The sequence below is a fragment of the Pleurodeles waltl genome, chromosome 9 (assembly GCF_031143425.1).
Source record: "Pleurodeles waltl isolate 20211129_DDA chromosome 9, aPleWal1.hap1.20221129, whole genome shotgun sequence".
NCBI lineage: Eukaryota > Metazoa > Chordata > Amphibia > Caudata > Salamandridae > Pleurodeles > Pleurodeles waltl.
Genome location: NC_090448.1, coordinates 1,151,767,027 through 1,151,784,905, shown reverse-complemented (window position 1 = coordinate 1,151,784,905; position 17,879 = coordinate 1,151,767,027). Strand labels below are relative to the sequence as shown.

The 17,879-nt window shown below is 42.9% G+C and overlaps 1 protein-coding gene across 9 annotated transcripts in view; it reads left to right on the top strand.

Annotated features, from left to right (window-relative positions):
* RYR3 (ryanodine receptor 3) overlaps positions 1–17,879 on the top strand; it is a 1,450,647-nt gene that overhangs the window by 383,347 nt on the left and 1,049,421 nt on the right. For all 9 annotated transcript variants that reach the window (XM_069208992.1, XM_069208994.1, XM_069208991.1 and 6 more), the window contains 3 exons: positions 4,428–4,546; positions 8,247–8,380; positions 8,686–8,927. In XM_069208992.1, coding sequence (XP_069065093.1) covers positions 4,428–4,546; positions 8,247–8,380; positions 8,686–8,927 — 495 coding nt within the window. The remainder of the gene's footprint in view (positions 1–4,427; positions 4,547–8,246; positions 8,381–8,685; positions 8,928–17,879) is intronic.

Sequence of the window (17,879 nt, the reverse complement as noted above, 5' to 3'; positions counted from 1 at the left end):
ACCTCAGACAAAAAGGAGGTCAAGTGTTTCCATATTTGGGCGATTGGCTAATAAAAGCAAAAACAGCATCCAGGGCAGCCAAGGACACAGCAACCTGCTTGTCCCTTTTCCAGAGATCAGGCCTCTCAGTCAGCTACGAAAAATCACACCTAACGCCGTCAACCAACATCACCTTTCTAGGAGCTGTATTAGATATGGAACAAGCAAAAGCTTTTGCCTCTCAAGACAGGCAGAAGAGGATTTGAAATCTAGCGCTTTGCCTCAGCAAAAGAAAGTCCACTTCTGTCCGGATTTACAAACCTTTTCTGGGAATGCTCTCCTCGTGCATTCTGTTAATACCAAACTGCCATCTCCACATGAGACCACTTCAGTAACCGTTAGACAGCCAGTGGAAACAAATAAAGGATCTTTAAACGATATCGTCCAAAAAAAACCACCAATGGAACAGGCCAATGAATTGTGGTTGAAGACCCCCCACATCTCTGAAGGTCTAATTTCTGAATTAAAGCCCAGAACAAGTTCTGACCACAGACTCGTCTCTAGAGGGTTGGGGCGCGCACCTCGAAGACTTGACAGTGAGAGGGAAATGGACCACCCAGGAAGCAATGCTCCACATCAACTTGTTAGAATTATAAGCCTTTACCTGCCTCCTCGTTTCCCCTTTTTCACGCTCTCTTCAAGTCTCCCTGTGCCTGTTGCCTCAGCTTCACATGGTTAATTGCAAGAGACACATGCACCAGGATGGACCCAGGTCTTTTAAGACCAGCCTCCTAGGGTTCCAGCCCACTGGGGAATTCCCTGTGGAATAAAAGGCTTGTCTCACCTCATTCAGGTCTTACTGCTAAGCTGAACTCTTGTGTGGAAACCGGATTTTTGCGAATATGTCCTTTATATATGGGTTTTGGAATCCATATTTTGAAGGCACTTGACCATGACCATACGGTACATGCAAGTGATGACATCACAGCTGACAACACAATGGCTCTTATTTGGAGGGGAAAAATAGAATGTCTTTCCAAATTCTGAAGGCTACATCCCTAGAAGGGTAAAGGCAGATGCGAGACAGTCCATCAAGGGGGTCACCAAACATCACAGTCCTTGGTCGATACCAGATCCCAGCGAAGGGAAGAAGCATCTATTCATGTGCACACAGAGTAAGAGGATGGAGGAGGGTGTTGATGAGTATTCATTTTGCTAAAGGAAATGGTTAAATGGAGTCTCAGGTGTACCATCGGTAAATTCTCTTTGCAGAGATAAATCCTCTGAGCAGACTGCTGTCAAAAATCATAAAGATATAAACTATGTTACAGTTCATGTATTTCCACAGCACACGTTCTGACATTGGTATGGCCTTGCAATACTAATAGAGTCTGGTAGCTTGCGGTCCTGATCCTATCATAGACAAAAGACTATGGGCCAACTTCAGATCTCGACGGATGGAATACTCTGTCACAGATGTGACTGATATCCCATCCGCTGTAGTACCATCCCCATGGGATATAATGGGATTGTAATACGGAGGAAGTTATTCTCTTCCACCAAGATCTAAATCAGCCCCTATGTTTGGTTAGAAGTTGTATGTTGTAAGCAAGACCAGAAAAATGTTTTGGAAGAAGACTTTGGACAAATATAGACGAGCAGGAATGCACTGAGTGTGAGAATAGGTCCATGTGTTGAAATCAAGCTGGAGGACAGGAATCAGTTTTGGTGCACTATCCCCATTTCCTGTCACATTCCATTCTCTTCATTCCATTCTATTCTGTAAGTTTAAAGCAAATGTACTAATTCACAATTCAGCAAACTGAAATGCACAGCCAGCCCTACGAAGTCCAACAGCGAAGGTCACATTTGGAGATTGCAAATAGTTTTATGCTGTTCTCCCTTAGTGGTGTCCTGTTATCAGGAGAACCTAGTTATTCTTAAAATGTTGAAGCAATGACTTGTATGTATTAATCTCGGGATCCTGGTAGGCAGTGTTTACAGAATGGTTCTCTGATGATCACATGCCAATTTATGGCTGCTTTCGCATGATCTTGGATGTCTTTGTACTGCTCTCCAGAAGCAGTTAATCCTGTTTGGGTCTTGGTTCTCCCAAAAATGTTGGTCAAGCAATGACCGTTTATTGTAGGGGATGACGAAGACTTGGAACTCACATATAGTATGCCGGAAAGTAATAACACTAAATAAAGGTCACTCTCTAGTCAAATGTACACCACATGTAGATCAATTAATTACAGTTGAGATATAGTAAGAAAAAAGACGTTCCTAGTGCTTTTACAGCCAAGTCAAGACCCAAATAAAAGTCCTGTGCTTAACAATGTAATTACTTTAAGATTAGGATGGCAGGCTATAACCAAGTGCTGGTATAATGGGGGAGACTGTGAGGACTTCGAGAATCTTTCTGATCTGTTTGGGTTGTCAACAAACCCTGGCCCTCATCCTTCAGTCAATGAAAGAAAATGTTATAGCTGTGATCTGTTTGCCCTTTTTTTATCTGCAACCCTAAGTTGAAGGATGGCCACTCAGTGTGTCTGAGCTATTCGTTTGGTGTCCATGTGAAACCCAATAAATCCACCACTCACAATAGGAATGAGGTTATCTATCTAAACAAGAAAGGAGTTACTGGTAGGGACACAGAAACTGGCCAGTGTCTCTAGACCATGGAACGTCCAATATATGTAATCAGTCACCAGACACTGTTTATGACGATCAGTTATGGCCCCATCTGGTCTCTCAAAAATTGCACAATGCCATCGAAGGTCCCTGGAAATAGGATGGAGCCTCGCAGTTGCAGTCCTGATATTCTAGTAGCATGGTCTCTAGGTGTTTCTGATATGCTCCCAACCTTGTTAAGATGTATGAGGCAAATTTGGTATAAATTAAGTCTAGATCCTCTGAGTGGCAGGTTAATACGACTCTTGAACTGGCCTTCTTCATGAGTTGGCCTCAGTGCAGGTGCTAGATGGCTGGGAATTGTTTTTGCCATTGGTCTCACTGGAGCTCATCTCCTCCCCTGCACTCAAGCTGCTTATCTTTCAGGACTAGTGTGGGTGTAGAGTCTTTTCCATTAGTTACTTCCAGCCTTTGGGCAACAATGAGGTATCTACGTCCTGGTACATTGTTTTTCTCCCAGCTGGTTCTACAGAGTATTCAGGTGAAATAAAGGTGATTATAATGTACTGGTACCACAAAACCATCTGTTATCCAAATTTGACACACTGGTGGGAGAGAGGTCAGGTCCCAATTAAAAGGTACACTACTACCAAATTTAAATTCCAAAGCCAATCAGCCCAAAGAATCTATTTATTTGCATTTTTCCAAATGTCCTGGACTGAAAGTGGGACATAGCAATACTTCATCAAAATGGTCTGAATTCAGATATGACAGGCCAGAGATCCTAAGTGGAGTTCAGCTTTTGGTGGTCACAATGGAGGACTATGATGCCAAAAGTGTTTAAATCAGGTTTCTGGGAGGAATGCCAACTGCAGCCAAGAAGACACTGGATGAAGATACTATGAGGTGCAAAGATTGGTTCTGAATCTGCTTGAATGCACAGAAGTGTTTTGGTCAGACTCATGGTCTCTGTGATGTGCAAATCCCTTGTGCAAGGTACTTCAGCAAGTTTTTGGTTTATCATAAAGCTAACAGTGTGGGGAACGTGTTGAAGAATAGCTTGGTGCAGAATTCCAGGTTCTGTGGCCCTAACATTGCTTCTTCCAATTGTTTTGTGACGCTGAAAATAACTTATGTGTCGCATGACCTACACTTTTTGAGTAGAGCTGGCGATGCTAATGGTCAGGCTTTTCCTTTGTCTGTAAAATTCTGTTGTGAAAATTGGGCATTTTTTCAGCACGTCTCCATCATCACTTGCCATATCTCAGATTCAGATATCTATTTAAAAATCATTGTTATCGTTATGTCTTCTTTCTCTGGTCTGATAGACAGCAGTGACTCTAGAATTCATTTGGTTTGTCATTTTAACACTTTATAAGTCACAGGCTCCCTCACGCATGACTGGCACCCTTTAAGAGCCTGTAATACCAGTCAAGGGTGACGCGGGCATGGAATCCAAGACGCCCTTTTCTTCTCTTTAGAGGAACATTGGCATACATTGGAAGGGACTGTGCAACCACTTTTATCACCCATTCCTGAGCTGTACAAGGTAAAATAATATTAGCAGTACCTATTGTAATGGATCTGTGTCCTTCACCACAAGACACCCATAAACAAATATACATATATGTGGAAACAGATGTTCAGGGAAGGGCTGTACAGCTGCATCAGTAGAAAAGAAGACAAGATAGATGAAGAAAATGAAGGTTCAAACTGGGTGGGTCGAGAGGGCTCAATGGTAACGTGAATATCAGGAGTCTTGTGGAGAGACGCTATGTTACCCATGCTGATGCACACCTGTTCCCCCTCTTTAGGTATCCTAGAGGTCCTACACTGCATCCTGATCGAGAGCCCTGAAGCTCTGAATCTGATAGGGGAGGGACACATCAGATCTGTGATTTCGCTTCTGGATAAGCATGGACGTAACCACAAGGTACAGCTTGTATTGGAAATTCTCACTGCTTTCTATCCTTTAACCTGGATGTGTGTGTCCATCTATTGAAAGAGCTTCAATTCCCCACCTTATATACATCTCACTTTTTTTAAATCTATCTATCTCTCTATCTCTCTATGTATCTGTCTATTTATCGCCTGTCTATAGTTTTAAGTACAATTATCCAGATAAAACACAAATATATAAAAATACAGTCATGCAATTTACATTTAGCACTGACTACACTACCATTACAGAGCCCAATAATACGTCATAAGCAGCAGGATCTGAATATCTTTATAGCCACCACTCACCGCTAGTCTGCCTTGTAACGTGGTCACTGTTGTTCATCAGTGGCACATCTCGACCCTATGTATAGCTAGGTAGCCAGCTAAGGTTCAGACCCTCATACTGGCACTTTGATCTATTTCACCCGTTTCCACGACACTTTGCCTCTGAACTTGCACGATCCCCTCACAGTTGTCTTATTTGCAGACATTGTGCATGTTGTCATTTTAGTGCTCAGTGATCTAACCCATGCTGCCTTAGAACAGACTTCTCGTGGACCGTACAAGGGCCAGAGAACCAAAGTGCTCCATAGTGTCTCTTTTGTACCACAAACAGAACTTTTCAGAAGTATTGCTTTTATCCCATCATATACACACAAAACTTGCCCACAACAAGGTCCCCGCCCTGAACTTGGTATACAGCTTCAAGAAATTGAATGGTCTAATTAGATACAGTTCTCTTCACTCATGTGCTTGACCTCCAGGTACAGACATGTTCATTTAACGTCACGTTCTTCGCTCATTCAGCTTGATTCAATCAACACCAAATCTATTTTCTTGCTATCAGTTTATGAAAAAGTTTCATATACTTCTGCATTCCTGCCCCACAAAAGCTGTATGGAAAAGCGTCATTTTAAAAATGTTCAATTTCACTTGTCAATGAGTCCGTTTTGCTTAAAAGATCGCCTGCTACCACTAATTTTATCTGTGGTGTTGTCCGATGAGCCAGTCTTATTGTACTTTATCAGAACTCAGGTATTATCCTGAGAAATCCTTCAGCATGTCTCCATTCGCTTGTGCGAGGTGACTATTTTGGGACAGTCATGGATGTTCAGGCTGTGCTTTGCCAACCACTACAGTCCGATTTTGGGTCCCATTTGCTATTTTGAGTTCAAACTGCCTCACGTTATCATTGGCTGTACAGAAGCCCAGCTGGAAAGGAGCCCGGTGGTGTATCGGTCTCTGTCACGTTACGAGCCAGCTTCATCAGGACAAACTATTGATGCAGCGCAGCATCAGCCTGTAATATCATAGAAGGTACTTTTTATGCTTCTCTGGAAGGGTCAGGCGACTCCTTATGTGAGGAGATCCAAATTAGTATCCTGAGAAAAAATTAACACGTACTCTCATCATCTAAGGGATTAGTTAAAGGAATAAACAGATGAGTTTCTCTGTCATGTGTCTTGGGCTAACTACATGTAAGGATATTTCCGAAAGCTAGCCAAAGTGACTCACAAGAAAGTATCCAAGGAGCATGAAGATGGTCATCCTTATGAATAATAGGAGGACAGTGTCTATGCTTTTTATCCCACACCCAAGAGATTCAGCCAATCCTCAGAACGTATCCTAGCTCAGGCCTTGAGATACGAGGCAAGCTGTGGGCCTTTTAAAGAGCTGCGGATGCTGCAAGGGGCACATAAGACCTGAAGGTGGTAGATGTGTGCCCTGTAAGGTACACTTGAGGATCTTTCTTTTCAAGGCCTGTGTTAATAAAACTGTGTGGGAACAGAGCTGAAAGGAGTGGAGGGTTAAAAAAGGTGGAACCTGATTTAGATTTTGGCGGACGGGTGATCCGTCACCGTTGTGACATAGTAACCCGTCCGCCGAAATATAAAATCAGGCCTTAAGTTTCAGTGCAACACTTTGTAGCTTATTCGCTATATTTGAGCAACTGCATAAATACCAAATCATACAATCCATTCTGTGCTGTCCAGTGGGAAGCGGCTCATCTGTGACAAATAAATAAATACCAAGGAACAGTAGAAAATAAATAAGTGTAGGAGGCCATCACAGTTTAAGAACATTTATGGGGGGAAGTTTCTTGGAATAGAAATGTTAGTCTTTCCCTCAGAAGTGCTGTACGTGGCAACTTGTGGTACACAAACGCGTTTGCAGTTGTGGGGGTTACACGAAGCTGCATTTGTGCCATATAATTGAGAACAGAGAAATAACAGAGGAGGAACAGAGTAGGGCCCCGATGCGAATTCTGTCCGAATCCAGGTGCCTTTTATCGCATCGAATAAATAACAACACCCTGTGTTACCTTATTTATTGGCTGCGATAAACAGACTCTAGAACGAGTTTCCTGGGAATAAGAGGCAGATTTTTTTATTTATAGCGCCAAAATCTGCATGGCATGGTAGATACCGTGCACTTACCCCCTATTAAATTTCTTAGGTTTGACATGTCGAAATCTAACAGAGGGCAAGATATTTAATGCACCCATTAATTAGCACATGCAGTAAAGCCTACCAACTCCTAATTCCTACTCCTGCACAAACAGGGGTTTACGCAGTGGTTGGAAAACACCAACCTTCCCGTAATTAGGGCCTTGAAGTGGGATTAGCAAAAGTAAGCCTCAAGTCTTGCAAATCTCTGGGCCTTCCATTGCCCCAGAAATAGTGGTGATAAGCCGACAGTGTTCTGGGGACTGCATTTGTCACATTCCCCTTATGTTATTCCTGGCTTTAAGCGCCTCATTACGAGCAGCTCGAATAATTCCGGTATGTGTGGTGCAACTGTTAGTGCATGTACAGAAAACAACACTCAACCCACAGTTTCCACGGATAATTTTCAACAGGTCAATCAAGAACCAAATCCTGAATTGTATTCCTCATTACTGTGGACAAATTCAGAATTGGGTACTATTTACTTCACTCATTTAATTCTGCCCTTGAAGTAACAGATTTTAGCAGCTGTGATAGGCATTGATCCAAACACCTGGTCACTGCCAGTGAGGGTCTTAATGTATCCCTGAGATCTGCATGCAGGCAGTGAGAGTTTAATGCTTATGAACTCGTAGGAAGTAACTTTTCTTTCCTCAGGGGTCTCCAACCTTTTTTGCGTAACAAGAGCTATTAATGTTCAATGAAAATAACCCCGAGCTACTAATGTTATTAGTGTTGTAATGAGAACAATTTCAGGCCTGATTACATTGGTAGTCCCCCTATGCAAGATAATCAGGCAGCTGGGATCAACTCACCGCGTCAGGCAATGTCGCCAGCAGTAATATAAAAAGGCTTTGTCAACTGTGAATGCCTTTACATAAGTAAAACATAACAGCCATAGCTGAAATGACTAAGACGCCAAGGTAATATCATTAGTAGTAAGTTTCCCCAATGCCTCATTATTTATCACTAAGGTATCAGATTTAAATATTTTGGTATAAATATATTAATTATTAATTCAACCCCAACTAAAGTTTTTAATTTAGTATGATAGGCTGCACACAGAGAGCTACTCACAGGTAGCTAGACAGCTACCAGTAGCTCGCAAGCTTCTTGTTGGAGAAGCCTGCTTTAGTTTCAGCACCATTTCATAAAGCACCAAGAGGCCCATCTGCCTGGCAGTAATCACTGTATTAGCGGCCATACACACTTGCTGACTTGTTTCCTGTTTTTCTGTTGATCCAGGTGCTGGATGTGCTGTGCTCGCTCTGCGTTTGTAACAACGTTGCAGTGCGCACCAATCAGAATTTGATCTGCGATAACCTGCTTCCGAGGAGGGACTTACTTTTGCAGACGCGATTGGTGAATGATGTTACCAGGTAGATATGCTTAACTTCTGCTTGTAGATAAGAATAAATGCTAAAGTCACAAATTCAGTGAACAACGATCTTATTATCATCGCAGCTGCAAATAACTTGGTAAGTAACTTCTTTTATAAATACCATTACCTTCAACTTTCAATCTGTGGAACCCCAGCACAACCTTTTGACTGTTTTTAACCACTCATTCACTTATTCATCCATGCATTCATTTAAAGCAAGGTCATGCATGAATCTTCAGAAAGTGGTACTGTGCACTCCCTTTCATTAGATACTAACTCGTTGACATGCCTGTTCTCCTTCAGCATGAGGCCGAACATCTTCCTGGGCGTGGCGGAAGGATCTGCACAGTACAAGAAATGGTACTTCGAGCTGATGATTGACCAGGTAGATCCCTTCCTGACCGCTGAGCCCACACACCTGCGTGTTGGCTGGGCCTCGACATCAGGCTATGCACCTTACCCGGGTGGCGGAGAAGGCTGGGGAGGCAACGGTGTGGGGGATGACTTGCATTCCTTCGGCTTTGACGGTCTCCATCTCTGGTCTGGTGAGTTTACAGTGTGCAAACCATACAAGAGTGAACACAAAATTGTTAATTCTAAACTGAATTAAGGCCCAAAAGAAAGAAAGAAAGAAATGTCCATACAATTGTTTCCATGAAAAGAGTTTTCATTGACGAAAAGCACAGCACACAGACAGCTTGGCCGGTGGCGGCTGGTGACATTCATTTTACATGGTGGGTGAAAAGATCCATCATGAATTGCACTGAGCATAGAACCAATGTGGGCCAGTCTATCTCTCCCTGGTTCCTGACATTTATCAGTACAGTTACAGTCACACCAGTGGCAAGATGTACTACACACCAAACTTTAATTGTTTTTCAACAGTAATCTATATATAGAGTGCTCAGGGGTATGGCCTCCATTGGTGCAGCAGTAGCACTGGCCGCAAAGAAAAACACTACTCACAGTAATTTATTATGGCTTATTTTATTTATTGTTATATAGTTACGGTTTTGGGCTGCAATCACTGTATTTGTGTATTCCTTAGCACTATTTTGGTGAAATTTGCTTAGGATGTCCTCAAGGAAAGAGTCATGAGTAGCAAAAGATGTTTTTGAAGAAAGATAGGATGATCATCGCTTCTGGCCATCAAGATCATCAATAAATGGATGACATGTAGCCCTATTTGAAGGCCTCATCTAAGATTACCATCAAATGGATGACATGTAGCCCTATTTGAAGGCCTCATCTAGGAGAATTGAAAAAATGCCTCTACAAATCAAGCCAGGATTTTGAAGGGCCACTTGAAGCTTAGCCCCCTAATAAACAGGTGTGACATTAATTGCCAATGATAGTAGCCCAGCAGTACTTCAACATCTGCTTTTGACAATGAACCTCGAAGAACCCAGCCCACAACTTTCACAACAACAGCTTCAGAACCCACATTACTAAGAAGATTGTGACAGCATGGCATTCCCCTTTAAACCTGTCCGGATTTATTTGTAAATCAACTCTGACCCACATCCAACAAACTCTTCCCGATTTACAAAAGGAAATGAAGACACACCTTTACAAAGAACATCTTGCCCAAAAATAATTATTTCTACTGTGTGCTACCATGCCTTTATAGATACTTCATGAAGAACCGGTAAATAAGCTGTGTGAGAAATTAGGTTGTTGGTTGAGGGGCCTGAAACCCTACACAGGCAACAGCCAAAATCTTTTCAGGGTAAACCACAAAAAGTCATTCAATTCGCATGTGCTTAATATTCGGGTAGCTTGACACGAAAGCAGTCAAGCTTAACTTAAAGGCAATGTGTAAAGTATGTATGCAGCACTTGAACAGCAATAAAATAAAGCGCACAACACAAGAAAAAATTCCATTCATTTTGAAGAATAGAGTTAATTTTATTAAATTATTTGACACTAAAATGACAAAACTCCAATCATTAGGACCAGAGTTATGAATATTTAAACTTTTTAAAGTGTGAAATAGCATCCAAAAGGATCAAAGTGCAAACCGCGGACATCTAGTCGTGCAAGACCAAGGCAAAGTCGAAAGTTATGACTGACTGTGATGGAGTGTGTGTCAGATACATAAAGTAGATTGAGCCTAATCTCTGCTTACCTTCAGACTTTGTCTGCAATCACAATAGGCTGTTGTGAAGTTCTTTGTGTGTGAGTTAAAGCAGTGTCTTTGAAGTGGCAGTAGGACTGTGAAGAGCTCCGCCGCCAGTCCTCAGTTGAATGGCCCATCCTGACAATATCTAGTACCTCTATTGTGTAACTGTCTGGGAGGGGTACACAAAGGCAACTGCCACTGTCAGCTACATCTAGTAGTGTGACCCAGGAAATAGATTGCATGCACCAAATGGTTGGGACAAGAAAATGTCAACTTTCTAAATGTGACATTTTCAGGATTGTAACTTAAATTCTGACTTTACCAATGAAGAGGATTTTAAATTACAATTCCTTAGACACCATACATGAGATTTTGACCTGCTCCCAAACAAAAGTTATCAATAAGGTAACCCAATGTTATCCTATGGGAGAGGTAGGTCACACATTAGTGAAAAACCCACAGATGTGGTTTTCACTACTGTGACCAACCTCCTCGCCACTATTTCACTCAGGTAGCAGGGCAGCAAAGTAGCAGTCCTTCTTGTGCAGCAATGCAGCAGTCCCGCTGAGTCTTCCACAGGTCTAGAGGTGTACTGAAGAGTTGGTTTCGAGGGTCTAATCTTCAGACCTGGTGCCCACTTTGGAGTAGGGGAAGGTACTGAAAGTTTCCAACCCAAGAGGTGTCTGGAGTCTCCTGCTTCCCTGCCCTGACCCAAGCTTGTCGTGGGTCACAAAAGCCTAGTGTCAAACCCTTTGTGAGTGTCCTCAGGCAGAATCTTTGTGATGTGCAAGTGTAGTATCTGACAGCTATCCCCCATCATCAAGTCAGAGATGGCCCATCCTGCCAACATCTATCTCACATTTGACTCACTGTCTGGGAGTAATACACAAAGACCATCTGCCACCTACACCTAGTCATGGGACCCAAGACGCAAGCTGCTGGCACCAAATGTTTAAGACAAGAAAATGGCAACTTTCTAACAAGGGCATTTTCAGAATTGTGACTTAAAATCCAACTTTACCATGAAAGAGAGCTTTAAATTGCAATTCCTTAGACACCAAACTCAACATTCCTATCTGCTCCCAATTGAATGTTATCACTTGATAAATGTAAATAGGTTTGCCCAATGTTATCCTATGCGAGAGGTAGGCCTCACAGTAATGAAAAAAAAATGTTGAAGTGTTTAACTACGAGGGCACAAAAAGCTTAAAGGTGCATGTCCAACTTTATGAATACATTGCACCCTGCCCTATGGGGCTACTTAGGGCCTACCCCAGGGGTGCTTTATATGTATTAAAAAGAGAGTTGTAGCCTTAGCAAGGTTTTTTTTTTTTGACAAGTTGGATAGGCAATTTAAAACTGCACATAGGCTGCAATGGCAGGCTGGAGGCATGTTTAAAAAGGCTAGTTAAGTGGGTGGCACAATAAGTGCTGAAGGCCCACTAGTAGCATTTAATTTACAGGCCCTGGCCACTTGAAGTACCACTTTACAATGGACCTATAAGTAAATTAAATGTGCCAATTGGGTGTAACAACACCACAAAATAAAATGATGGACGGTGTGTTGAAACTTCTTAAACACTCACTCCCAGTACCAGATCTGGGTTAATTCACTGTTATTTTGCTCGCCACGTCACCCCAGTTTGGACCCAGCCATATGCAAATCAGTCTTGACCCTGCTCACCATGGGAACAGTCCAGCCTGAACTGCCAAGCCAGGCCCTCCCTGGACTGGAAACAAGGGGACCGGCTTTGGGGTATCACCTCTCATCAGCCAAGCTACCTTCAATCCAGTGGTGCAGCGTACAAGGGTTCCACGTCTGGGCATACCCTAGCAGCTTAGGGCGCACATAGCAACACTGCAAAATAAAATGCTGGACGGGGTTTTAAAACTTTTCAATCGCTCAACCCCGTTCACAGATCTGGGTTTAATTCATTGTTATTTTACTTGCTTCGACACCCCAGTTTGGACCCAGCAATTCTGTTGAAGCCAATTTTACCATGTTTAAAGGCGAGGGCTTAAGCCCCTTACCACTGGTTAACAGAGGTAAAGTTTGCAGAGTCCTAAGGCTAACAAAAACGTATTCAGCAAAATAGGAAGGGAGAGGGAAAATAGTTTGGGTGTGGCCCTGCACAGCAGGCCAAGTCCAACAAGCTACAATTGTTTCACCTTACCATATCCCTCTCTGCTCTCAGTACAGGCCTCTATTGAAAGCCAAATCTATGGAATGACAATAATAATAAGAGAAGCACATGCAATTTTGTTCACTGTATTTTACCTTGCTGTGCCTGATGCTAGGGTGTCTGCACCCTTTCACACATTTCCACAGATTCATTTATTCATATTTCTCCAGTATTGGATCTTTCATAGATTCACATGCTTGAATCATTCACCGCCGTCAAAGTGGGAGTCCCACTGTACCTTAATATAACAGTATGTATCATTACCTTAGGCCCTAATGGCAATGAACAGGCTTTTTAGTACCATATTTATATCCTTTTTAAATAAAAAGGACCAAACTTGAACTATGACCAATCAGACAACAGCACCCTCTCGAACACTGCCAAAAGAGGCTGCGTCCCTCAGATTTTCTACTGCACGTTGTGTGAAAGGAGTCTTCCTGAGCTCTGCTCAGTTTTTCATTACTGATACCTGCAATTCAGCTAAAATGTCTGAAACCTCAGAAAAGGACTCTTCAGAACCTGCAAGTCCTGTAGCAGAAAATGTCTTCTTGTGGGGGACCCACATAAGGAATGCCTTTAGTGCCTCTATGCCAGTCACCTGGTAAAGGACTGTAAAATAATGTAGAACTTTTCTACAAAGACCCTAAAAGATAGAGAGGGGAGGCTAGTTCTGTGGCTACATAAGTAGTCTGAGAGCCAAAAGACCACCACATCTGAAGTGGACAGTGACACTTCAGAAAGGTCAAGAAAAAGGGTGAGCTCCTCTGAAGGGACATCTGAGGAGAGTAAAAAGGCCTTCAAATCTCACCATAAAGATCCTCTGAGAGAAGAAAAAAACACCATATCTCTACAGTGAAGGTCTTCCTTCTCTCAGCTCACTACTCCATCTCAGAAATATGGAGAACCTTCTATGTCCAAAACATTGCTGTCAACGGCACTCTTGTCGATGATGACAAAGATAGTAATAACGGTCTCATCCATGAGGCCATCGTCAACAGGAACAACAACGGCGTTGGCCGTCAACACTCCCATACAGTCAACAATGATTCTACCACCGTCGACACTCCCATCTACAACAGCTCCATCGAAGGCAGCACTGTCGACGAGAACACCATCGATGGCAGCACCAAGAAAGACACCGTTGACAGCAAGACCGTCAATGCCTGTGACCACACTGACAAGATTTTACCTCCCAACTTCCATCAACGAGGCTAACTGCTTCCTTTATGGTTTTAAGAAATGAGCAAGGAAATCAGTCAGCACTATCCCCATAATCGATTTCATCTGGGAGGAGGGTATAAACATTATGAAGAACCTGGCTACAGTGGCAACAGTGCCACCCCTGGTGGACAAAAAGGATAAAGCCCATGAAGATTCCTCTACATGCCTAACTGGTCATCTCAGACCTGACTCAGTTACAACAGGGCTCCAAAAACTCTTCCGCTCCTATCTCTACACCACCAGACAGGGAGGGTAGAGGTCTAGACAATGTAGGCAAGAGGTTTTTCCTCATGTCCGCCATTGTAGTTCGAGCGGCAAATGCTCTGGCCACCCTACACCACTGTGATAGGCAGATGTGATCAGACATCGGCAGCTTAATAGACCTCATCCCTGAAGATAAGAAAATGGCAGCTATCAGGCTTCTACCGGAGGGATTGTGCACTAGATAGCACTTCAACAGGCTTTCAGCAATTGGCTTGAACAGCAGTCCTCAGGTGCCAAGGATGGCTGAAATCAACAACTTTCAGACCCGGGGTGCAGTCTAAAGTTCTAGATATGGCTCACGGCGGGGAAAGACTGTTCAGTAAACACATTGATGATGTGCAGTTAGCAATTAAAATGGAACTCTCCAATATAAAAAAGTTCCCATTTTGGGAGTTCATGGAAGAGGTTTCTTATCCTATAGTCAGCAGTGTCAGCCCTTTCAACCACAGTAAAGGTCAACTTATCAACAGCAGTACCATCAGCTACCTGTAGTGGCCTACACCAAACAAAGCCCCTCCAAAAAAACACCTCTCAAGCTAGAAAGACAGGTTGCAAACAGTGATCTACACCAGGTACCGGCTGCAGACATTACTTTTCATCTGGTGGGTATGTAGATTTCCAATAGTCTACCCCTATGGAAACAAATAACATCAGCCTAATGGGTGTTAGACCTGGTTGCTTATGTCCACCCTGTAGAATTTATAAAAACACCACCATCTTCACTTACTGAAAAAAGAAGCCCCACCATGCTTGCAAAGGGAACAATCAAGAGAGTTCCATTTTCACAAAGAGGCATGGGCTTCTACTCCAGATGTTTCTTGATAAGAAAGAAAACAGGGCAATGGAGACCCATCCTGGACTTGAGAAAACTGAACAAATTCTTACGCAAGCAATCATTTCAGATGGTCACCCACTCCAATATCCTGCACCTCCTCATTAGTGGAGATTTCATGATGACTCTCAATTTGCAGGATGCATACTTCCACATCTGCAATCATCCCAAACACAGGAAATGTCTTTGTTTTTTACCATAGCCGGTTCATATTACCAAGTCAAAGTCCTCCAGTTCGGACTGAATTCAGCACTTCGTATATTTACCAAGTGCCTGGCACCAGTAGCAGCCACTGTCAGGAGCCAAGGTCACCAAGTGTTTCCCTACTTGGACGACTGGCTACTCAAGACCTCAACAGTGCAACAGGCATCGACAACCACACAAGCCTGTCTCATCCTGTTTCACAAATTAGGTCTCATGGTCAATATTCACAAATCAGTTACCATTCCAAAGCAAAACATAATGTTTCTTGGAGCTCTTGTGAACACAATATAAAACAAGGCATATTTATCCCAATACAGACAATGCAAGCTAAGGGATCTGTCAGTCACCCTGTCAAAAAGAAGGTCCACTTTTAGTGCATCTGGCATGATGTCTTCTGCAATCAGTGTAGTACCTCTTGTGCGACTAATGATGAGACCACTTCAGGAAGAGTTGCAGAAACAATGGATCCAAAGAGAGGGTTTGTTTGACATTGTAACCATCACCCTAAACATGAAGAAGGCCTTAGTGTGGTGGTCCCAGGCTTCTCATTTATCGCAGGGCCTGAAATTTCTTCCTCATGTTCCTGAGTTTATGATAACCACAGACACCCCTCTGCAGTGCTGGGTTGGTCAGCTGCAGGACCTACAAATTCAAGGAAAGTGGTTGTCGCAACTGAAAGCCTTGCATGTCAACAGTCTGGAGTTGAAGGCCATCTTTCTCACTCTACAGGCTTTTCTTCCAAAGATAGCAGTCTCATTGGTGCAGGTTCATACTGACAACATGACCAGCATGCAATATATAAACAAACAAGTGGACATACAGCATTAACGCTCTCCCAAGAGGCTCAGGATATGTGGAATTGGCTCACTATTTACACCATATCGCTGAGAGCCGAGCAAGTGTCTGGAGTCAGCAACACTTCAGCAGACACACTCAGCAGGACAACAGACAGTTGTCACGAGTGGGAGCAGAACCAGACACAGCTAAACAGGATATTCTAACACTCGGGCACACTGGCATTATATCTTTTTGCGACAGACAAAAACACCAAATGCCAACTCTACTCCATTCAGTACCCGCTTCCAGGGTTGTGGGGGAATGCCCTTTCGATAAGATGGTCAGGGATTTATGCTCATGCTTTCCCCCCTTCCCCTCATACCGAAAGTTCTCAGGAAAATGAGTAGAGAGCACTGTCACCTGATCCTGATTGCTCCCAGGTGGCCCAAGCAGCACTGGTTTACAGAACTCCTTTACAGAACTCCTCCTGAATGCAATCCCATTTGCCTCCCACCACTACCAAAATTGTTAACCAGGAACAAGGGCTAGAATCTCCATCCGGATCCAACATCTCTCCACTTGTGTGCATGGCTCCTGAGTTCAATTAGTTTAAAGATCTAGACATTCCTAAGGACTGTAGCGATATCCTTTCTAAAGCAAGGGCTGAATCCACCAACAAAACGTAAAGATTAAAATGGAAGCGATTCTGTGTGTGGTGTGGAAAATCTAACCAGCATCCCTTAAAAGCATCACCTGAACAGATTTGTCCATATCTCCTACCATTCGCTAGATCTGGATTAGTGCATGCATCGGTCAAGGTCTACCGGGCAGCAATGTCGAGCTATAGCTTGACATATAACCTATATGTTGAGCTATAGCTATTTATGAAAGGATTATTCAGAGCTTTCCCTCCGCTCAAAGCTCCGCCTCCGGATTGGCGTCTCAATATAGTTCTTACATAACTAATAAAACCACCATTTGAACCTATTCACAAAACAAACGTAACATTTCTGACTTGGAAGATAGGGTTGCTTATAGCTCTCACCTCAGCTTGGAGAGAGTCAGCGAAATGCAGGCCTTCATTATGCAGGAACCATTCCTTCATTTCACCGACGATTATGTACTCCTAAGAATGAATCCTAGATACATTTCCAAGGTACCAACTCAATTTCATCAGAATGAGACCATCATTCTACGCAGATTCTCCTGAATCCAGCTACCCCAGCAGAGCAATCGCTTCATACTCTGGAAGTAAAGAGGTGCCTTAAATTCTATTTTCATTGCACTCAGCAGATATGCAAATCTAATCAACTTTTTGTGCCATTTAGTAAAGCACAACAGGGGTCTGCAGTTGTCACTAAGGCTACGATTGCAAGATGGATTTCTTCTCTCATCCAGTTTTGCCATTCAAAGGTGGGTAAACCACTTAATGTTAAAACCAGAGCATACTCAACAATGGCAGTATGCACCTTGACTGATCTGTTTGCAGGTGTGCCATTAGAAAAGATTTGCCGTGCTGGAATGTGGAAGAGCACCCACATATTTATGCAGCATTACCGCCTAGAATCAACGCACCATGGGGATGCAACTGTAGGATAAGCGGTGTTACCGCATCTGTTCCAATAAGGTGAGCCTCTGTTTATGACAGTTTTGTATATTGTTATTTAATAAAATGTATTTCCATGTCATACTCTTGTTATCAGGATGTCTGTCATTCTATCTCTAAAATGATAAGCTCAGACAATGTAACTATATTGTATTGATTTCATACCCACCCTCCTCAAAGGATATTTATATTGTTTCAAAGTATACTTCTAATAACTGCTTGCTATTCTGATTCAAGCATGTGAATCTATGAAAGATCCAATACTGGAGAAGAAAATGAGTTGCTTAC